The sequence below is a fragment of the Halichoeres trimaculatus genome, unplaced genomic scaffold (assembly GCF_033239565.1).
Source record: "Halichoeres trimaculatus isolate MK-OKI-2021-1 unplaced genomic scaffold, fHalTri1.1 fHalTri1_scaffold_5, whole genome shotgun sequence".
Taxonomy (NCBI): Eukaryota; Metazoa; Chordata; class Actinopteri; order Labriformes; family Labridae; genus Halichoeres; species Halichoeres trimaculatus.
This window is the reverse complement of record NW_027437183.1, coordinates 23,520,553-23,544,851: the sequence shown is the minus strand read 5'-3', so window position 1 is coordinate 23,544,851 and position 24,299 is coordinate 23,520,553. Positions and strand designations below refer to the sequence as shown.

Sequence of the window (24,299 nt, the reverse complement as noted above, 5' to 3'; positions counted from 1 at the left end):
CTGTAGCGGCAGAGCGTGCACAGGCTGTGTGTGTGTGTGTGTGTGTGTGTGTGTGTGCGTGTGTGTGTGTGTGTGTGTGCTCCAGGCTGGAGGAGGCTGAGCAGGAGAGAGTGGGAGGAGCAGAAAGTGCTCCAGTCCAATCCGGGCCGCCGGGTAAAGCCTCTCCTTTACGCTCTCCCCTCCCTCAGCCCGCAGAAAACAGTGAAACCCTCCCACAGAGGTGAGAGCGCAGATGTCATGAGAAACGCGACCACACGACCAGAGCGCACAGACCGACGCACCGTCCGACCTCAGCCCGCCTCCACGCGCCCCGCTCTGGGATGCTTTTAGCGCACAGACGCCTCCGCTCCGGGCAGCCAGTGGACGTCGACGCAGATTATCTGCTCTCTTTTCGTTGTTGTTGTTATTTTTAAACGAGGATCCTTCCGCTTGCATCCTCCCACCCCCCGTTATTAGTGTTTATGTTTGTTTCTTCATGACTGCTGCTTTGGGAAGCGAGCCTCAGCATCAGCTCCAGCAACGCCAACACCATGCGAGGTAAGACCATCCCACTGCTCCAGACACAGCCGCACTTTCCCCAAGACACATCCCGCTAAACACACACACACACACACACACACACTCTAACTCCCTCACACACACACACACACACACACACACGCGACAGGCTCATTCCACATTTGGCCTTGGAAGTTTATTCTGGGAGTTTTGAGCTGCGGAGCTGTTTTAGTCGCTTTTAAGAGTCGAGCACAGGGCGAGTGGTTGGATTTCTGTGTAAAACTTTATCCGGATCTCTCTTTCTAACCTCTCTCCGCGTGTGTGTTTGTGTGTTGTTTGATAATAGGCCTACAGTTTTGCAAATACACGCGCAAAAGCCGCTGGAGTCTGTGATTGCAAATTAAAAGTGGCGCATGATGTTTGTACTAATCATTTGAGCTCCACTCAAGAGAGCAGAATTGCGAACAGATTGACCTGGGCACAGATCAAATCAGGTAATGAGGAAGGAAATAAGTGTATTTTTGTGTGAACACTTGGAAAAAAAAACTTTATTGAATGTTTGAACACACTTTCACGCGCTCCACTAACCCAAATCTGTAACACTCTGCGTCGCGCCGGGGATGTTGAAATTCAACGTCAATGTTGTCCTGCGCGCACACGTAAGCACACACACACATTCACAAACACTCTGTCCCTTTTTTTAACACACACTTTAACACACACTCTCACACACGCAGTCAGGTTAAAGCAGCTCTTTGCACTCTCACTATCAGCCCGTTTCCCTACACCTCCCTGTGAATTATCTCTTAATAATAACCCACAGCGGTGGTTTTCGTTTCTCTTTCTTCAGTATGTCTCTTTAAAAAACGGTCAGTAATGATGAAATATTTGACCTGATTATTAACAGCTCAGTGTGGAACGATTTGTGTTTATTTACTGTTCTCAGTGTTGTGCAATTATCGCTGACGCAAAGTTGTAACACTCGTTCAACTGGATGATCTCGAACTCTAATTAAAAAGTCAATCTGTATGTAAGTGGTGGAACCTCCTATCTGCTGCTATTTGACGTCTGAAACTATTAAACTAATCCAGTGTTCCCAGTTCAAACTGGCAGAGGGAGGAACCATGGTGAAAACTTCAGGGAGTGTGTGCAAAGTTTACCCCTCACAGGATAATGTGGGGAAAAATGAAAAGTTAATCAACTAAATAAATATTTGATGTATTTTTAAATAAAATACACACTTAAAATGTGTTTTCTACTTCTACTTTTATAATTATGTTTCCTTTTTAAGTAAAATATCAGTGGGAACTTGACTAAAAAGTTTTTCGCTGAGCAGATTCCAGCTCACAATCTCATGAATTATAAAACTTCAGTATTTTTTCTAAAAGAATAGTTTGTCAATCAATTGAATTCAGTTTTTAATTAAGACACATTTTCAAACATTTAAATTAAGATAATAATTTCTATCTCTTTATCTGTTATACATTTTTTGTTTGAATGTCATCTAAAGCTTTCTGCAGCCTCAGCTTCAGGCCATCAAACCTCCAGCAAAAAAAAAAAAAAAAACATGAGAAGGCCAAACACCCCCACCTCCATCTCTGCCTCTCATCCCACAGCAGACTCCTCAGTCATGCACCTTGTGTTTTATCCACATTTTAATGGGCCTTGCGACCACTCTCGTGCACAGGATGTTTTTGGGGGTTTTACAGAAAAGCTTCTGCTTTCACTTTACAGCCGTGGTCGGCAGAGGAGGCCCCTGAAGCGTCGCTCTCACCCTTCGTTCTCCACGTTTCTCTCTCCCTCTTTCTCCATCTTCCTCTCTCCCTCTGCACGCCCCAAAGGGTTTTGTCAGATAGAATTAAATCAGTGTGGGCCGCGCGGCCCCCACTCTCAACCTGTGAGTGTGAGTGTGTGTGTGTGTATATGTGTGTGTGTGTGCAGAGTCTCGGCTGCCCTTACACAGAAATGTGCTCACAACCACAAGGTTATAAAAAATAGAGGCCCCTCATGAGCCGTGGTAATTATCATTTAACAATAGCCACAACTCCTGAAGCCCTGACTGAAGATGATGTCACCCATCGCGTGGCCGGAGAAAAAGCAGACACAGTCGTATCATCAGGGCCTTTTCTGCTGCTCAATAAATGGAGCTTTATTCATGTTTTTTTTCTTTTAGAGGAGCTCAGTGAGGTGAGGGATGTTGTAAACAGGATAATTATTATCTCTGCATTTTAGACAGCAGCATGTTGATCACTTGGGGTTGGTAGATATATTCTCTTATAAAAAAGTTGTGTAATGGGCTAAGAACAGCTGACTATAGTATTATATTTTTTTATAAGTTGAGGCAAAGTTTTAAACACTAGAAATGATTTTAAAGAATATGTTTTTAATGTTAAAGTTAAAAAGATGTCTGCTTTGGTTGTAATTAATAAAGAGGAGAGTTATTTGATCTGAAGTCATTTTAAAAAGAAAAAGTTGTATGTTGTTGGAAATGACAGAAATCAATAACTTTTGACCAAATGTTGAATTCATAAATGACATGAGTGGAGCGTTTGTGCCTGGATTTCTGATGTAAAGTATAAGCCTGGTGTTAGCCTAAGAGCCTCTACACTCTGTAGATGAACCCGGGTCAGACAGGTCAAAGAGTTCAGCGATGGAGGGGACAACAGGAGACGAACGGTTCACAGCGCCATTTGATCTCCTCTGTTAGCGATACGTGTCAATCACAAGCTCCCTGCTCCTTCCTTCACTGCAGGAGGAGATAGAGTGACACAAACTGGGAGAGTAAAAGAGAGAAAACCAGAAAGGTGATGACAAAAGAAAAAAAAAGGCCACAAGGACACAAGGAGTGACTTTTACAACCCTATCATTTGTTAGAGCCTCAGTGTGTGCTTTTACAAAACACAGAAAAACAGACACACTCAAGCACACATTTCCACAAACAGCTGCAACACTACGCATGACAGCCTCATGCCAATAGAATTAGTCCCATCCCGCTTTGCTTTGGAGGCTTGTGTGAGCATTGATCTGTGTGATTCTAAAGCATCCCCGATCAATTTTCAGTCAAAGGCAACGGAAGCAGTCTGTTTGGATAAATCTATGGCACAGAAATGGATGGCTCCTGTTCGCCTCCAATGTTCAGGAAATCTGTTTTAAATCAAGTTTTTTTTTTCCGTTTCCATGTTTTATCCACATAATTTCTTCTACTTTTAATAAAACTGGGTATTTGATTGGTTCCTGATATCACTTTTTGTATTATTTGAGAAATAAAAAAGAAGTTTCAAACTCATACGTAAAAAAAGATGCAACAATTATTTTGGTTAACTTCAAAACAATAAGCAACAATGGTGAATAAAAAGATTATGCATTACAATAATATTATAGAAAACATACCCTTTAAAATATTTTAATGCTTGCGGCTTCATTATAATGTTGTATTAACCATTATTAATATTCATACAATGCTCACAAATGCCGCACTGCAGTTTTGGTATAAACCATTTTTAAGCTGTATTAAGGCTCATAGATGCTACATTTTAGAATTGTTGAGACAATTATTTGATGAATAAAGTGATTTGAAATGTTATCGTTAATTATCATAACTAAGACTTTTAATGTACCAATAAAGGTGTTTAAAGGATTTCAATCAAAAGAAATATAAATCGAGCAACAATTTGTCCATAATGATGATTGCAGTTATTATTTGTGCGGTTATAAAGGAGTCTTTATGTTACGTTGTGTAAGAGCACCAACAATAAAAAGCTCAGCTAAAATACAAACTTCCCACTGATTAATGAGGGAGCCTCTTTACAAAGCCAGCAGCTCCATCCTCGCTCAGGAACAGCAGGTTAGCCCCCAGGTTGTCACTGTTTTCCTTTGTTGACATGAAATCACTCAGTGAACACAACAATGTTGTGCATGTGTGTGTGTGTTCAGTGTTTGACTGTAGCTCCAGTTTGTTGTTGTGTTTCCCGTCTCAGTGTGGTGCGCTGTCCACCTCAGAGTTGTTGATTGTGTTGTTTATTGTGTGTTTGTGCTGACTAATGGCTCGATGTTATGTAAGAAGAGAGGAGAGATTACCCCAAGCCCATGCAGGCCACTCTGTTAATCCCTCAACGCAGGCCTACTGACTGACTGAGGCACTGCCACAGTGCCTCTGCAAGACAAACACGCACAGACTCACACTCAGGACTCATTTCTACTCTCTGTGCTCTGTCTGTGCTCACACAGCCACAGTCCAAACCTCACCTGGCCTGTCTGCTAAAACATATCCCAACAACTTCCCATCATGCTGTGTGTGCTCTGTGTGTGTGCACGCTCTGTGTGTGTGCAGGAGTGGTCCCACTGAGCCCCTATCATAGCCTGTGTTTGTCTAGCATGCGCCCAGCGTGCACTCCATGTTGGTTTTATCCCTCTGTGGCTGTCTGGGGGAGTCTAGGCAAACAGTTTCCCTCCTCACTCACTTCTCCCTCTCCCTCTTTCTTTTTTTAATCTTCATACACACAAAGCGTGGGCTATACCGCATGCTTTGGTTTGTGTCTCCACTTTATCTTAGCCAGGAGGGATTTCAGCCTGAACCACTCCTAAACTCCTAAATCTGCCTTGAAGTCATACAGTCCTCTGACAGCTCCTTCTGTTTTGTCAGTTTTACTCATCCATGAAGGCAGCGTGTCTCTATGGACTCACAATGACATCCAATATTCACATTTTTCTTCGATTTGCATCGAAGAAACCGCCAAGGGAAGAGGGTGAGCGTGCTTGTTAAAAGCAGGAACGTATGCGCAGAGAGAGCGCGGATATAAATCGATGGCTGGGAAGCTTTCATGAAAAATATGCTCATAATGAGACCATTAGAGGAGAATCGGAGTTTCACTGTCTCATAATCAGTTTCGTTTTGTGTAGAGAGAGATCCAGAGCAATGTTTGACAGTCCAAAGTCAGACGGGATGTTAACCTGAACTCCTAAACTCTGCTTCCAAGAGTCATTATCATGTCGAGGGCTCCAAAGAAGTTTCATACAAGATTTGACTTTGACTACACAGGGAAAAAAAAGTCAAACAGACATTACTTTGGTTTCTTTTTCCCCACTTTCTTTTTTGCTTTTTCTCTGAACTTTTCTACTTCTCCTTTCAAACACTGAGAATCATTTGCAGCTCTTTAAAGTGAATATATGGGAAATTTAAGTCAAAGAGGTGTATGGAAATGCAGGAGATAAAGAGAAAGAAGAGAAGGGAGTCTGTGAATGAGTGAGATAAGAAAAGAGAGCAAGTAAGAGAGGCTAAAGAGTTATATAATAGAGCAGTCGTGCATGTGTGTGTATCTGTGTGTGCGCGCTCAAGCAGGAGCGTGTGCACCTAGTGTGTGCATAAGTAGGGGAGAAGAGAGTGTAGGGTGGATAAAGCAGCAGAATGAGTTTACTTGCATGCTGACTGGCACACACACACACACACACACACACACACACACACAAATACAAACTCCTGTCCTCATATTACACGGGCACACTGTAGCTGCTCTTAGAATGAGTTACACCAGAAGCTGTGAGAGGAGCGTACAAAGTCCACACTTAAACACCAACTATTAGCCTCTAGCTAACACTCAAAGCTGATTAGTCCATATAATGTAGGTCTGTGTGACATTCCAATGATCACTATAAAAAAAAATATTGAAAGATCTTTCGTTTGATTTAAAGTAAACTGTGTTGTCTTGAGTTTAAAAGCTTTGTATTTTCTCACTTCATTAAACCTTTATGTCCCAAAAAATGAATCAGGGTTAAGGATTCTGTAAATCTATGAGCTGACTGAAATATGAGCCAGTGAAGCTGAATTCCTCCACCCTGTGAAGGTGTTCAGTGCTGGCAGGCGCAGCGTGCAGTACCTACAATAAGCCTTTAATATGACTTAGCCTAGTGCGGCATCTTTTCTTAATGACAAAGATTAGCCTGTTTTAGTGCTTGTAATCCCATTGAAGAGACTCTTATTAGGTCTATCTTTTCTTTCTCTCCACGTCCCTCGCTCTCACACACTCTCAACCTGTGCCTGTGTGTGTGTGTGTGTAAGCATCACATGTGTGTCCTAAGAAGTGGCCGTGCTGGTGTGAGGTCTCCTGTCATTCACAAAGCAATTATGAAACCACACACTGCTGCTGCTGCTTCTGCCTCCACCCAGTTTTAATGTTCATGACGCATTTTGTTAAATCACACCACAGATAGAGAGAGAGACACAGGGCAGGTGAAGAGCGATGCAGGCCGAGCCGAGCCGTGTGATAGTCTTTGTGATCAATTTGCCTCTGTGAGAGATGCCCCTGGGGCCACTTTGGGGAGAACCTTGTTAGGCTGAGTTAAATTGTTGCCCGAGGCGAGCTATTAGCGGCCATCCCTGAGAGAGAGAGAACACACACACACACACACACATATCCGCTCGCGCACTTGCTCAAACTGACACGCTGAAACACACAGATAGACTCAAACCTCTTTTGAAACATGGATAAGGTCCTACGGGAACTCTTTCATGTGCTCGCGTTGAAGCAGACATCCTGTTTCATTCAAACAGAGTCTTATTTATTAGTCATAACACCGCAGTGTGAAAATACTCTGTTTATATCAGGGGGTTGGAAAATTTGAGAAGAAGAGTTCTGCAAGCGTTAAATGTTGGTGTTTTACTTTGGGATACGACTCAGTGGAAGAAATTTGACAGTGAAGGAGAACAAAACAGTCCTGAACGTGCAGAATTACCTGTGTTCAACGTCTGAGACTTATGACTGAAAAAATGTGTTTTTATTTTTAGTGTTGTAGCTGACAGGTGGAAAATCTTGCCATTTATAAGCTAATCTGAAGTTGTCTTTTTCATCAGATAACTAAATTATCTGCGGTAACAAGCTGTAAAAATGATTAATACGGGGTAAAAGGGCAACATTTTTCTTAAACAAGCTGCAGAAAAATCAAGTAAAGGGCAGAAAAAAAGTGAAAAGAGTTTTAAAATCCAAGTCCAGGTTCACACCTCTGTTTTTGACCACACTTTTTTTTCTTTTACACAAACTTGTGAAGACTCATAATCTGCAGCTATAAATATAAATAACAGCGAACCACGTCTGACGATGTAGAAATAGATTTGATCAAACGTTAACAAACATTCAAGCTGCTTCAATCTGTTTTCCAGACTTCATTGTGTCAAAAAGTCTCACTGAGTCCCACTCTCCCTTTACTAATGCTCCAGAGTCTGTTTAACCTCTCTGGGGTTGATGTCCGTTTCCTCTCATCCCACTGCCTGATGAATGCTTCTGTAAATAATGCGACTCAAACAAAACCCAAAGAGCATTTCTCCACACCACATGTCTCTACAGCACTTTTCTCTAAAGTCACTTTGTGGATATTTCACCCCCTTTGCTATTTTTCACTCTCTGCACTGGAATAGCCACCTTTCCTCTCCCTTCCCCCTCAAAGACCCACACACACACACACACACACACACACACACACACACACACACAGTCTAACACACACACTGTCATCTACAATTAGACTCAAGAGAAACACCACAGGAGGAGGAGCGTGAGGTTAAAGGAGGATGAGGACAAAACCCAAACCAACGAAATGTCTTTTTCTCACCTCAAGAATGAAACGATCTCAGCCAGCGTCTGTGTTTATGTGTGTACATCTTTGTGTGTGTCTGTGTGCGTGTGTGTGTATGAAGTGTTAGCGCACACATAAACAGAACTAAAGCAGCACAACCCTTACTTTGTGCTGTAGCTGCTCAGTTTGCACACGTGCATGTCTGCAGATGGAAGGCAGGGCGTCAGGGGCAAAATTAAACATATGAGCAAAATGTGTGTGTGTGTGTGTGTGTGTCACAGTGTGTGTGCTCTCTCACGGCTGATTTCAGGACGGTAATGACCAGATGCAGACCTCTCACACTTGGACTTGTTACTTCCACTCTGGTGCACTCGCTCAGTCCTTAAGGAAAGGTCAAAGGCCGGCAGGGTCCTACAGGTCACCCAGGGGGATGGAGTGTGAGTGTGGGGTGTGTGAGTGTGTGTGTGTGTGTACAGTGACCATGAGAGGCAGATCTGAGAGGGCAGATGGGCAGACTGTGTGTGTGTGTGTGTGTGTGTGTGTGTGTGTGTGTGTGTGTGTGTGTGTGTGTGTGTGTGTTCAGGCAGGGGTTGAGTTTACCCTGTGGATTTTTTCCCACGCCTCCATCTCTTCTTATCCATTTGACGACATGCTGCATCGAGCGGAAACGGTGTGTGTGTGTGTGTGTGTGTGTGTGTATGTGTGTGCGTGTGTATGTGTGTGTGTGTGTGTGTGTGTAGGGAGGGAGAAAAGGCAAACAGAAATCATAACGTAAGGTCTGCTTTCTTCTAAAGCAGTTTGCAGTAATGTATGCATTCAGGCATGTCTGAATGTGTCTCTGCGAGTGTGTGTGTGTGTGTGTGTGTGTGTGTGTGTGTGTGTGTGTGTGTGTGTGTGTGTGTGTGTGTGTGTGTGTGTGTGTGTGTGTGTGTGTGTGTGTGTGTGTGCCTGTGCATGTGAATCGATGCACTGGATGACAGCCAGTGGCCCCCTTCTGTTCCCTCTCCGTGGCGTCCAATCACGCCGCGGCACAATATTCTATGAGCAAACCGCAGCTGATCCCAGACCTGCTATCTGAGCAATTACCCAGAGTGCTTTGGGGCTGCATGGCAAGCTGGACAAGCTCATGCCCTCTGACATACAGCATGGGGGGAGGGCATAGAGTCTGACTGTTTGTATATGTGTGTGTTGGCAGCGTGCGGGATGGGGGTCGATGAGGATGGACTGATGGGAAAAGAGGAGGTTGGGGGAGTAGCATGTATGCCCATGCAGCAACAGTGTGACCGTCAACATCACAGAGTGGACAAAGACATGCGGCGAGAGATAGAGATGGGGGAGGGGAGGTGGACCCGCTGCATGGCATTATGATTATTACTTTAACAGAGAGTGGAGCAGACTGTACAAACAAAGACGACACAGCACAGGACGGTGTCAGCTCACGTTAGCCAGGAGGCTTCATGTTTGTGTGTCAGCGTGAAGTTTGAGATGGAAGAAGGAGCTGGGAGTGACAGCATGGGAAGCATCGCTGTCATTTAACTATTTTCACAATTTAATGAACCAAAGGTCAGATTAAGTGTTTTTAAAAAAGAGAGAAACTGTTCAACCTCTGACTAAAAACTCGAAGGTAAATTATTCCTGGAGACAAATCAGCAGAATTAACTTTTACGACTTATAGCCGCTGATTGATGTAATTGAAATGATGACTTAACCACAGTTGGCCCCCTGCACGGCAAAAACAAAAAACAATGATAATACATTATATTTATCTCTTAGAGAGCGTAGAGCAAGAAATGCTGAGTTAAGGAAACATATATGAATAATACATAAAGTCATAAAAGGCCTGGTCTGGTTCGTGTAGTTATCAGTCCTGATTGACTGTTTGAAAACAGTCGAGCAGGACACAAGAAGAGAAAGTACCAATAACAAAGACTCAAACTCAGAAGTTTGTGATGATGATGATGATAATGATGATGAGCACCTCAAAGCTTGGGAACGTTGCCCAAACTATTTGATTTTTTTCAAATTAATAAATGACAGTCAGTACGGTTTGAGATCATCTAGATCTACTTCTCTGGCTCTTATGGAACTAGTAGAAGAGATAACAGGATGCATCGCTAAAAAAAAATGTGCAGTAGGTGTTTTCATTGATTTAAAAAAGGCTTTTGACACGTTTGACCATGGGATATTGCTAAAAAAATTGGAGCAGTATGGTGTCAGAGGAGTAGCACACACCTGGTTACAAAGTTACGTCAGTAATAGGAAGCAGTTTGTCCAACTAGGTAACAATAAATCAGTGCACTTGAATATTACCTGTGGGGTCCCGCAGGGGTCAATCTTGGGACCTAAACTATTTATCTTATATATTAACGATATCTGGAAAGTGTCAAATATTTTAAAAATCATGGTTTTTGCAGACAACACAAATATTTTCTGCTCTGGGGGGGATTTGCAGCAGCTATTATTAATAGTCAAAAAGGAATTGCTAAAACTAAAGCACTGGTTTGATGAAAACAAATTATCATTAAACTTGAGCAAAACCAATTTCATGATATTCGGAAATTCTAAAATTAAGCAAGGGGTTTGTTTGGAAATTGAAAATGTGGAAATTGAAAGAGTTTACGAAAGTAAGTTTCTGGGTGTCATAATTGATCATAAGTTATCCTGGAAGCATCATACTAAATATTTGTGCACCAAAGTTTCAAAAAGTATTGGCGTTTTGGGTAAAACTAAACGTGTTGGATCAGAAGTCACTTCAGATGTTGTACTATGCACTTATTGATCCGTATCTGTCCTATTGTGTTGAGGTATAGGGAAATACATATAAGGTCAGGTCAGATTTTGTTTAAAGCCTGGAATTTGAAACTATAGGTTTATGATTGCTGATGTTTTGGTGTCTGAGTCAAAAAGAGAAGGGGACGTATCGTATTGAAGATGGATGAAAGTGATTGAAATGGACTGTTATTTGTATTTTTTTAAGAAACGCAGATAGTCCAGCACTCTTCGGTTTATCTTTCAGAGTCAAACCAGGCAGGAAAGAGAGTAAAATATGACAGTCCGTTTGAAAGAATATGCAGTGGTGGTGTTTCATTGATTTTAATGGGACAGTATGATGTGAAAACATGACAGGAGACACAGGGGAGCCTACCCAGGCAGCACTGCTATAAGCTATTCCCAGCTGTGTGTGTGTTAATCCACTCAGCGATCATGCCACCAAAAGTTTCTCTCGCTGTTTTTCATCATTGGCAGAGGGAGAAAAAAAATGCTTGTTCGTCTCTTAGCTTTATGAGACGAGGACGCCGAAGTTACAGAGCTGAGAGATGGAAATAGATCATGAAATACAAGCAACTGAAATGATTTCCCAGTCACACAGCCACTTACGGCGAGGAGGAAGACTCAAATGAAAAAAGTCAAACAGACTGAAGAGGAATGGATGGTGAACAGTGATAGCATAATTCACAGTATAGAGACATCTAAGAGCAGCGCCGGAGCAGCTCAGATTTAACAAGGAGTGGTGGGGGGTAAAGTGCTGATCTCCACCGTTCTCCCAGAAGAAATCTAGTTAACTGGCGAGAAGCTATGCATATTTTTAATGAAGAGGAGAAACCACCCACATCCATCCCCAACAAATCAACCCCTGGGACTACAGTACGAGCCGTGTTTGCATTTCTGAAGCGCCTCTCATTGGCAAAAGTTATCATAGAGGGAGGTTTTATCTGCTCCATAAGCTGCAATACTACAGCGCCAACCTCTACATCTATGTGTGTGAGTGTGTGCTGCTCTTGGTATGCTTCTGTTGTACCCTGCAGGCTGAATGAATGAAACATGCATGTCCACTCTGCCCCTCTAACACTGCAATGAAACCACACATGTACAGCAACACCTAGTGGCCTAAATCAGCTGCTACACAGTCAGTAAGGGCATGAGTGTGTAGTCCTTGATAATGCGCTTGTATGTATGTGTGTGTGTGTGTGATCTACTTCTGTGATTTAGAAGAGGTATTGTTAAAATATTGGTGCTAGGCTGCTGCTTTTTTCCACCAGTGCAACGTAGATAATTAGGACTCTATTTAGAGAGAGAGGGCCAGCCCAGGAAATACACAGGAGATCCTCACCTCATTAAAAATCAATTATCATAACACACGTGCCAGCGCTACACAGCCCTCATGGCCACAATCAGCCACACACACACAAGCACGTGTGGAGACCCACTGCAGTGTAGCGAACACTTTTACAACTCTTCAGTGTAAAATTCAGCTCCGGTTAGTTCTGCCTCCGTCTTTCTCTCCCTCTCAAGAGATTGCTCGGGCCTGATCCTCCTCTTAGCTGAGGAATCGCCAGCGCTGCAGTCTCGCTCTTACATAATAACCTCAGGATAACACTCGCGCTCCTGTTTGCAGAGGACACTGTCAGTCAGCCCTCCCAACCCTGAGAGAGAGATAGAGAGAAAGACATGTGGCCGGGAGCGAAATAGCATCTGAAAACAGCAGCAAATTGCGTTTTTTTCATCTGCCGTTTTGTTTGGAAACGGATGCCTGTCAGGGAACATCTGTGTTCGACTTCTTTCTCTGAAGTTTTACTCTTTTATAGAAGTCAACTTTCACTTCAGCTCCAAGGCTTCAAGTTTCTTTTTTTGAAATGTAAAAGCATGAAATCAAAAACAAAAAAATGCTTTATCATGCCTCCTAAGTTTGAAACAATGAAGCTTCCTTTAAGCATCCGGCAGATAACACGTCTTAATTCTGCTGTAATCCAGCGCTGAAGCCACAGTGGAACAAGGCAGCCGGCATGTATTGTTGGCTGGATGTGGAAGTGGGAGTCCTTTTGGTAAACAATCCACAAAGCCTGCACTGCTGAGAGAGGCCGACAGGACGAACAGTGATGATACACGGAGTTGGCTCCACACAGCGATGACATCACTTCCTTTAAGAGTGTGACAGCTTAGCACATCATCGCTGTGACAGCCAGACGAGTGCAGCGAGTGGGCGGTCACCCTGGCAACAGCAATGCTGTCATGACCGTCTCCCTATATCCTACCTGACAGTCCCCGCTGGCAATGAGCTCTGCACGCACTCAACAATGCACACACCCACACACACACACACAGACACACACACCACACATACTCACAAACATTTTGTCAACATGTACACATGCTTTATCTTTCTCTGTGTCTTTCTTATAAGTGAAGCGCTCACTCAAACCGTCTCGGCGAACACACACTTAAACAATGCACATGCCCACACGCCCGTGCTCCCGTGGGAATAATTATGTGATACAAAGGGGGGAACAATCTCCCATGGGGCAAAAAGAAATACAGTGAAGATATAATGTAATCACTGGAGAGACAGTAAACACACACACACTCCTCTGAGGTGGAAAAATGAAGAAAGAGAAGAGCCTTCTCCATAAATCTACAGAAATAATTCATATGTATAAATCCACTGCATAGAAACAGCAGGTGTGGGCTGAACGCATTCAGCTGGCCTAAAAACGTACAGATTTACTCGTTTCAGGACTAAAATTTAAATCTAAGAGTTAGACTGAGAGTGTGTGATGAAGAATTGTTGGACACACAGAATGAAGGTGATAACAAACGTCCTGTCCTCTGTTTACTGCTCCTACATGGTGCGTTGATAACAGCCATCGCGGGGCACAACTGACCTGTTTTACAGACTATAAATAGTGCAATGCAGGCCGCATTCATTGACAGCTCTGCGTATGTGCAGTCTGTGTTGTCCCAGTCCGGTGCTCTGCTCTGACCCAGTTTGGAGCCAGTTGGCAGAGAATTGGTGGAAATGGGTCACGTCTTGAGCTGCACCAGAACTCGCAGCATGAGCTCCGCTAACTTCAGTGAAAAGTTCAAATACATGTTGCTACGACCGCAAGTCATTCACTCACAGACAGTCACTTACACATTTGACCAGTTTAAAGGGTTTACAGCTTTCTAGAAGTCACTAGGAGGCAGGCAGGCAAGTGAGTAAATAAAAGACAGGAATCACCGACTGTGGGCTAATTATAGTGTCCATATCATTGTCTATGTCTTTCTGTCTTCTCCCTTTTCTGTTCTACCTGGTGTTGTGACGTTCTGCAGGCTCTACTGATAAAATGGGTATAGTTGAAATGAATCAGCTGGCTGACCAACTGACCTGTTAGGTTAGAGACATTATCATCATCTACAGTGAATGGTGAAACCCAATGACGTGCGGACTCAATGTATGGACAGCAGCTAATGCTCAGTCTCACTGACAGACAGAACAGTTTGTATTGATCCTTCTCATGTGGGATTATCCTATTATATATACAGCACAGCCCTTTCAACACAGACCCTCAGTAGACACTGGCATATATATATATATATATATATATATATATATATATATATATATGGTACTAAATTAGGCATTCCCATCTGATTCACGTAAAAAACATTGCCATGTTACAGTAAATTATCACATCCTTGTGACTGTGAGGGAGGCGAAGTGAAAGCAATTTTCCATACTGGACATGAACACAGCATATCAAGTTTATATATTGAGAAAATAAATATGTTGAATTAAAAAACTTTGAGTTTTTATTATAAAAAGAAATTAACCGTTGACTACCAATACTAATGGCCAGGTACTGGGCATCGGTACCGCATCTTTTCACATATAAAAGGTACCCATCTCCATATAAATGTATATATACTGCAACAAATTATCACGTCACCTAGAGAAAACTAAATGCATGATTTTTGGAAATAGGGCAATAGATCATTACTACAATATCAAAATAAACAATGTTGAAATTGAAACTGTTTGTGAAAACAAATTTTTAGGCGTTATGATTGATAACAAATTAAACTGGAAATCTCAAGTAAATCATGTCACAGCTAAAATGTCCCGATCCATCTCAATCCTCTATAAAGCTCAAGATATTCTAAACCAGAATTCTTTGCACATGCTGTATTACTCACTCTTTGTCCCGTACATGACATACTGTGTAGAGGTCTGGGGAAATACTTAAAAAACAAATACGCACACTATTTTTCTGCTACAAAAAGAAGCCATAAGACTCATAAGTAAAAAACCATACCATGAACCAACCAGTCCCCTTTTCTTGCAATTCATTACACTAAAATTTACAGACCTAGTTGACTATATCACAATAGAAACAATGTATCAAGCAAAAAACGGTCAATTGCCACAAAGTATTCAGAAGCTGTTTATACCGAGAGAAAATCAATATAGCCTGAGGGGTACATTCATTTTTCAAAAACCAAAAATACAAACAAATATCAAATTGCATTGTCTGTCGTCTAAAGGAATTATTTTATGGAATTCCTCATCCACATAAATAAAAACCTGTGGTACATTAAAAATGCTGAAAAGACTTTACAAAAGCCATATAATTCAAAAATACGCATTGGAAAATACTAATTAATAGGTTTGACACATTACACACTTGGTTCAAATTATTATATTCAGCAATTATATGCACTACTATTGTTTTTTCTACAAAATAACTTTGTGTCTTTTTTTGCTGTTTGTTCAACGAGATGAGAGGGGTAGGTCTCAATAAGCTTAAGCTTGAACCCACACCCTTTCGGATTCACTTGGAAATTCTGAAATTTCAAAACTATATTTTGATCTCTGTGAATTGCTTCATGTTTTGCAAGAGAACCAAAATTAATTTCTTTCTTTCATTCATTCATATATATGTAGACTTGACTTTGTTGAGCCTCAAACTCCCTCAAAAGATAACCGGTTACAGCTCCTACACATGCACACAACAACGTCCTTGTGCACCCTCTGCAAAAACACACCCCAGTTAGAATTTGCACAACAATTATGACAATGATGTGCACACAGTAAATATCAACCCTAAAGAACTTGCTTTGTACATTGGCGTGTTTAGTTTCTGAACTTCACAGAGTTCATTAGACTTGCAGAAGTTTCTACTGGAGGGACAATTCAAGCAGATTACCCGTGACTAAGCCAGTGTTCATCAGAGGAGGGAACTAGCTTGTCGGGAAATGATTGTGGATTAAATAGGCTGTCTAATCTCTTTATAGAAGGTGTGCCGTCTCAGCAGACACACCTGACCACCTCTACATTCATCTCATAGCTTCCAACAGGAACTCAAATCATATCTGATAGACAAGCAGAGACGGACGTTTTTGTTATTTACCCTGAGATGCTCTGATGTGAACATTTGGTGTCTTTGGTTGTGACTATGCATGGAGCTGCCTATACACAGTGAGTAACGATTTTAAAGCAGTTAAACTAGTACAGTGGTGGTTTAAGGCTTACTAGCAAAGGCATTACTAAAATGTAGAAGTTTGAGAGCTTGTTTGCGTGCAAAAATAGAGAGAAGGCAAGTGTAAGGACAAGGAGTATGGTGCTTCAGTGATGTGACCTGTTTTCTCATTATGGCCAACCTTTGTAACCTGCAGGGGTCTCTCCTTGAAATGTTACACAAAGAAACCAGCACACACAATTATCACCTGTGTGTGCATGTGTGTGTGTGTGTGTGTGTGAGAGAGAGTGTGTAGAGAAGACCATGTATAAAGCACTCATCAGGCAAGTCGTTAGGAAAACCTTGACAAGGACATACAGATCTTCCAGATGTCAACTTGCCCTTGTGAAGTTGAGGTCACACATGTGTTGATCACAGAAACATTCACACAGTGTCCTGCAGGTCTTGTGCTCTAAACAGACAAACTTAGGTCTAAATTTCAAATCACCTCAAACACCTGTTTTAAAAAAAGTCTAGATATGTCAGTTAATGGCTGACCTTTCTGTCCTCTCTGTTTGTTTGCAGCCCAAATCGAAGTGATACCTTGTAAAATCTGTGGGGATAAATCATCGGGTATCCACTATGGAGTCATAACGTGTGAAGGATGTAAGGTAAGACACTGTGCTCTCTTAGTTCCAACCATTCTGTTTTCTAAAGATACATTTGGGTCTGTAATCATGATCTTTGTTGACATCTGGTAACCAGGGGTTCTTCAGACGGAGTCAGCAAAACAATGCATCGTACTCCTGCCCGCGCCAGAGGAACTGCCTCATCGACAGAACGAACCGCAACCGCTGCCAACACTGCCGCCTACAGAAATGTCTGGCCCTAGGAATGTCCCGAGATGGTGAGGCCCAGTGTTTGATAGTGAAACTAAACAGAGGCATGATGGCTTGTGAATTAAGCACTGATCATGTCTCTGCAGTGTATAAGCGTCCAAACAACTACATGCACCTCCTGGGGTTCACAGGTTGCTGAAACTTTGAGACAGTCTGGTTCTTGGTAACAGCTTCGTCTCTCTTCACTTTTTTTTCTCTGTACAGCGGTTAAGTTCGGCCGCATGTCCAAAAAGCAACGTGACAGCCTGTACGCAGAGGTCCAGAAGCACCAGGCGCGATTGCAGGAGCAGCGGCAGCAGCAGACAGGAGAAGCAGAGGCCTTGGCACGTGTTTACTCATCCAGCCTAACCAATGGACTGTCCACCCTGAACCACGAGATTGGGGGCACCTACGCCAATGGTCATGTCATTGAGCTGCCAAAGGGTGGGCATGGTAATGGTGGTGTGGTCCCAGGTGGATACTATGGGATGGATTCCACCCAGCCATCTCCTGATCAGTCAGGTTTGGACATGTCAGGCATGAAGCACATCAAACAGGAGCCAGTGTATGACCTGACACCAGTACCCAACCTGTTCAGCTACGGAGGCTACCAGGACACTCAACTGGGACCCAACAATGTCAGCATGGGAGAGCTGGGTAAGGACTGCATGGTTGTTTTGCTCTAAGGCAGAAGAGGTTATATAATGCAGAATTCAAACTCTACAGGAACTTTTATGGTGGAATAAAAAGTAATTTATTATCCACAGGCTCACAGAGAGCATTTGTTTGGCAGCTTTGAATCTCTGTTGGTTCAACTACTACACTTACAACATACCACCTGGATCCACTGCATACATTACTTAAATAAATATTGGTACAAATGTATGGGAAATAATAAATGAAATAACAAATAATCCTCTCCCCCAGACCGAATTGCTCAGAATATCATCAAATCTCACTTGGAGACGTGTCAGTACACAACAGACGAGCTGCAGCAGCTGGCCTGGCAAACACACTCCTATGAAGAGGTCAAGATGTACCAGAGCAAGGTGAGGTTTTATCACGACCACTTTCATGTTCAGGTACTACTGCCATACAGTACTTAAGTGCTTTGGGGACTGAAGGACTAACATGTTCAAATGTTACTTCAATTTAGCTTTTTCCTTGAGTCCAAAAATAGAAGTAGACCTTTGGTCACACAGCGCTACAAGTTACAAGCTATAGTAAAGAAAATGTGAAAGACGTGTAAGAGATGTAGGGGAGATTGATGTGCTAACAATGACCGTTAGTACAAAGCTAAACTGGGTTGTGTTTGTCCTAAGCCTCGGGACGTTCTGTGGCAGCAGTGTGCCATCCAGATCACCCACGCAATCCAGTATGTGGTGGAGTTCGCAAAGCGCATCTCAGGGTTCATGGAACTGTGCCAGAATGACCAGATCCTACTTCTAAAGTCAGGTAGGTTTATCCAACAGATGTGGAAAGGTTATGTTTATCTTGGTATAGATAAGACATCCATTGCTCAGCAAGAAAAAAATCCTTAGCCTCTCAAACTGTAACTTCAGAGATGGTGAATCTGTGTCGAAATAACCCCAATCTAAACTAATTCTCCATGGATCTTTCAGGTTGTTTGGAGGTAGTCTTGGTACGGATGTGCAGGGCGTTTAATCCTCTCAACAACACTGTCCTCTTCGAAGGGAAGTACGGCGGCATGCAGATGTTCAAAGCTCTGGGTAAGACATTGATGCCTGTGCATATATCTTTTAACGAGCGACACGTATGATGCAGAAAAACTCAACTCAGGGTTATTTTTGAGCCTACATGAGCAGAACAAGTGTATTAAAAATCCCTCTTCCTTTTTCTTTCTGCCCTTTCTCGTCCTCCTCTCTGCGTTTCGCTCCAAGGTTGTGATGACCTAGTGAGTGCGGTGTTTGACTTTGCCAAGAGTTTGTGTTCCCTGCAGCTGACAGAGGAGGAGATCGCTCTGTTCTCAGCTGCTGTACTAATTTCCACAGGTCAGTGCACATTCCCTTATAACAGAATACAGGAATGAACTGCACACATGCAGAGTAGAACAATACAACTACACCATAGGTCAAATGGACTGCATATATAACCATTTTTTAGTGTCTATTTGCTGAGTCAAACAAATGAAAAGCAATTTTCAACAAAGGTGTACGCTGTGAAAGAATTATTATTGAAGCAATTCAAATTTCCTCCTTTTCTCAACTTAGATCGACCTTGGCTAATGGAGCCCAGAAAAGTTCAGAAGCTTCAGGAGAAGATCTACTTTGCTCTGCAGCACATTATGCAGAAGAATCACATGGACGAAGATGCATTGGCCAAGGTAAGCCATGCAGCATGAAGAGCCCAAAATGTATCCTCCAGTGAAGCTTATTTCTACATTTTTGTGACCGTTTCTTCCTCTGGTCTTGCAGCTGATCAGCCGAATCCCAACGTTGTCAGCCCTGTGCACGCTCCATACCGAGGAGCTCCAGGCCTTCCAGCAGCTCCACCCAGAAACAGTCAACGTCCTCTTTCCCCCGCTCTACAAAGAACTCTTCAACCCAGATCCCAACTCTGCAATGACCATGCCCAAGTGACTGCCTGTGGTCCCCACGCAACAAACAATGTCAGTGGAGGCTCAAGAGGATGTGAAGGCAGCCATGTCAGACGAGGCGCCTGTGGATGAGTCGACTATGTCATCACCGTGGCAAACACATATTACTGAGCACCCCCAGCCTCATTTTGAACTGGGGGTCGGGGATTCATCCCCCAGAAACTTACAGTTATCGCCAACAATACTAGGAATGTCCAGCACTTATCCCATCCTGTTCACCGATACAGTCTGAAGAATGTATATATAAATGAAACGCGCCTCGGGCCACAACCTAAGCGGGGCTTCCTCCTGTCTCCTGAACTGAACTGACTGACCAGAAATGTACAGACTTTAAAACATCTAGGAACAATTTTAAGCTATCAATCTTTAAAAATGGGTAAGTTAATTTGTTTTAACTTTGAAAAAAAATTTTTTGTTTGGTTGATTCTTTTTTTCACCTGAAGAAATTGTGAGGTCAAAGCTGGATGGGGGAGGGAACTGTGGACTTAGAGAAGCTATTGTAGATATTCTTCTAGTACAGAGCGGATTCCAGTATTACTTCTTGTTCTGTTTAAATAAGTTAGTCCTAATTTAAATATACAGCAGTCCACAGCGGCTGGCTCTACCTTGTCTATGTGTTTTTATTTTATTTGATAGTTTCTTGTGTACAGAATTTGTAAAGTTGAGACTTGTAAAGGAATATTGGGTACAACCAGGAGTGGATTCGGGGTTTTGTTGATATATAAAAGCCTTGTCTGGATTTTGTTCATATGTAAAGAAGGTACTGCATCCTTCTAATGAGAACTTATAGAAATGTAAAGAGAGCATATGAAGGATTTAAAAAGAAACTAATGGCTACTACTTTTCAATGTGAAGATATATACATAAATATTCTATTTTGCAAAAAAGAAAATCTGGCAGGTTTGCCGTCCTATCAATCATACTTTTCTCGCTGCAATAACGTCCAACAAAAGCTGGACTGCTTTCGAACAATCAACCAGAAACAACCAATCAGAAACCAGGACCTCATCATAAACCCCTCCCAATCCCAAATTCCCAACACCCCAACCCCTTTTTTCTTACCTATAGGAGTCTTGACACAACTTTTGACTGATTTATGGACAGAAATCACCATGAAGAAGTGATTTAACTGTCTGTCTGAAAAAAACAAGTTGAAAAACTTGAATTCAACTTAAACCTTGCCAATCTTCAAACCCTGTTTGAGTGCTGAACGCCCTCATCCCTCTCATCACTATTTGCACAATCCAGTCCATGGATGTCAATCACTCCAGGCTGTGAATATGAAGGACCCTTTTCTCTAAAGAGCAATAACTTTCACACTGCCTTTTTGATCTTTCTCCTCTCCTCTCCTCCTCTTCCTCCTTTTAGCTGTTCAGAACAGGGTAGAAGTCTTTACAAAAATGCACTATATTTGACTCTTTATCATTAATGATGTTGAACAATCATCCTCTACAGATGGCACTCACTCCACATACTGTAATGTTTTCATGTGAGATAAGATCTAAGTGTGAAAAGATGAATAAGCACACATGCAGAAATGCAGATAGGCCTCCATCCAACAACCATTAAAGTCAAAAATATTCACAAAAAGCTGTGATCGACAATCACTTTTTGGCTTTTTGAGTTAATCATGCCATCACTATAAGCACTTACAGAGTTAGCTTAACATCAGGTTCGTGAGCATTTAGCCACTATGTAAAGCGGCATCTGCATAAATATTTTTACAGCAGATAGACACATTTCACAGTTTTTCAGTTCTGCTTTCACCTCCTTGATAATTTATAAAAACAGATCTGAAACAGTGTTTGAAGAAGAGCTCCCTTTAACACAAGTAATCAATGAAATTGATCGACTTCCATCTAAACGTGCTAGATTAATCAGCTGATGAAGTTTTTTTACTTGATACTTTTTACAGTTTTGCTTAAATTGCACTCAATCTTTACCTCAAATTGAAAGACTTTAGACTCTGATTGAGCATCATTAACGCACTTCAAGAGGAGCCCTGACTTAGGTCGTCTGTTGTTTACAAGCGTTTATTACACAGTGGCTAAATCTTCAATTCAGTGTAATCAAAGACACACTCAGATGAGATGTGTGCTGATTCAAGACAGACCTGTTGTTATGCTTACATTTTGTCTAAACATGAAAAAAAAGGACTTAAGATGTTAACAGCAAGAGGAACAAGCAGTCACGCTAACATCAGCACTCTACTGAAATCCATCTGCTTCAAGCTCTTTCCCAGATATCCATTCATAAGACTCACCCTCATCCCCAGACCCGACCCCCCGATCAAAGGCCAGTGGCTCTAAAGACAATCACTTGCTCATTAAGGCTCGATGCACTACACAGCATCTCTCAGGGAGCAGCTCTTTTTCTGACTTTGCATCAAAAGAGGGTTTAATATTTTTGCAAATTTACAAAAAATAAAAGAACTATAAAATAACTTTTTAGGATTTAAAAAAAAAGGCATACGTCGCCAACGTATGCTGGCAACGGAATCTGCCCAGACAAGGCTTTGATAAGTGTGTGTCTGTGTGTACGTGTGTGTATAGAGCATGAATTCACTGTCCAAATCTCTTTAGAGCCCAGACTGTATGACAAGCGTTGTTACGTAGCACATGAAGAAAAACAAAAAGAAAATTTACTTTATGTCAGTGTGCTCTTGCCACCACTGTACACTCATGTTTACTGCTCATTTTGCTGCTTTGGGGAAAGAGAGGGAAGTCCACTAGTAAGCTGTGAATCAGGAGCCATCACACGAGCCCTGGGACAGTGAATTCCAAATCTGATTGTGAAGTTTTTTTGTGTGTGATGTTTTTATTTTCCCTTGTTAGACTGTGAATCAGAGGGGGTGGGATGGGGCTGTAAGAGGGGATGTGCTGGCAAGAAAAAGTGGCAACGCAACACTGTAAGTAAGAAACTGTAGCAATAAGAACTGGAGGCATTTACTACTGTCATGTTTGCATTGTAAGATTATTTTTTATTTTATTACTATTTACTATTATTATTGTTCTTATTATGACTACTATTCTTCTATTACTATTAGCCTATTGTTGTTCTGTTCTATTTGCATGACGTTTCATTACAATGAAACACTGGGGGCTTATTTGTGTTTTCTCTTCTCATGATATTGTGAGTTTCGTGGGAGGGAATATTGGCAGGGTGGGCAGTGGGTTTAGGGCAAACTCCACCTCAATTCAGTCAGTTCAAAGCAACTTTTTTTCACAAGCTGAAAGAATTTTTAAATAAAATGCTCTTATTTATACACAACCATTTTAAAATTTGTTGTTCGATTTGAAATGTTTTTTTTTTCTCTCAACCTTTGAATGTGTGACTTGTTAGAATCCGTCAGTGAATGGTCCTTTCTGAACTGGCCTTATTGAACCGGATCAGAGACCCTTAACCCGCCCGTGGGAGGGGAATGACGTGGGTCAGGAGGATTAATCTATTCTGAATGTTACGGAGTATCCTGTTCAGTGTGAGGGGCTGAACGCATCATACGCCTTTACCGCTCCATCACTGCAGACTAACACCACAGAGCACACAGCACACACAGGTTGTCAGACCGTGTGATGGCTCAGAGAAATTGCGCAAACATTTTTAATAAACTTGGTTCAAAATACATTTCTTACACTCAGTCAAATACACGCCACCCAAACCCTCCTGCTCCTTTACCTGAGAAAACCTGTGTGAATGTGTGTGCATGTGTGTGTGTGTGTGTGTGTGTGTGTGTGTGTGAGGGACAGAGAAGCAGACAAAAAAATGAGAGTGGGATGTTTGCTCTACCAATGCTTTGTAAACTTTCTTGATGCATTACACGTGCGTGCAATTGGAGTCGTGTGGGAAATTGTTAATTTATTGTTTAGAATGTCTTTGCATCCCAGCAAGAGCAAATAAAACAAAATGTAGCAAGTCTGTAGCCCAAACCTGAAAGGTGCCGGAGTTACAGATCCTCTTTTACACAGGACTTACAAAACAAAATGAAACAAGAAAAAAAAAAACAATAAAATGAGAGTTTTTCCTTTTGTTGTTTTCAAAGTGCCATAGCTAGTGAGGAAAGGAAGGACTGGCAGAGTGGGGCATAGATGCTTTACTGTTAGTTTACTTGGGAAACCAATCAAAAAAGGGGGAACTCCTATGAACACGTGTATTTGAGTACACTGACGAACCGTTTTTACATTTTATGCTTTTTGTGGGTGAGAGAGGACTCTGCTGGACTCTGAACTCTAACTCTATGATAAAAATAAGCTCTGCAGGTTTCTTTGATTTCCAAGAGGATGAAAGACTAAGTATGTGACTCTGTGTGTGTGCCAATGTGTGTGTGTGTGCATTCATTTACATTAAACAGAGCCAGAAACACCCACAGGAGTGATTGGAGGGGGTTGAAGTTCAGAGCTATGCAGGGCCCTTACTGAGTCCTCCTTTGAGATGTACATACAATGTGAAGGTCTGAAGTGGTTTTTGTTAAATTCTATATTTTATCGCTTTTGTAGACATTTCGTTGTGGGAAGAAAAAAATAAATG

The 24,299-nt window shown here is 42.0% G+C and overlaps 1 protein-coding gene across 1 annotated transcript; it reads left to right on the top strand.

The window, feature by feature from the left end:
- The first annotated feature begins 201 nt into the window (after positions 1–201).
- rorb (RAR-related orphan receptor B) lies at positions 202–24,299 on the top strand. Its single transcript, XM_074671226.1, has 10 exons — positions 202–537; positions 16,866–16,951; positions 17,046–17,187; positions 17,384–17,815; positions 18,086–18,207; positions 18,481–18,613; positions 18,781–18,888; positions 19,060–19,170; positions 19,390–19,502; positions 19,594–24,299. The coding sequence occupies exons 1-10, from the start codon at positions 531–533 to the stop codon at positions 19,756–19,758; spliced, it is 1,419 nt and encodes a 472-aa protein (XP_074527327.1). The 5' UTR covers positions 202–530; the 3' UTR covers positions 19,759–24,299.

Bases quoted from the DNA above. Each gene is read 5' to 3' on its own strand.
- rorb (XM_074671226.1), top strand. The intron at 17,188-17,383 runs GTGAGGCCCAGT...TTCTCTGTACAG, and splicing joins CCTAGGAATGTCCCGAGATG to CGGTTAAGTTCGGCCGCATG. The intron at 18,889-19,059 runs GTAAGACATTGA...TTTCGCTCCAAG, and splicing joins GCAGATGTTCAAAGCTCTGG to GTTGTGATGACCTAGTGAGT.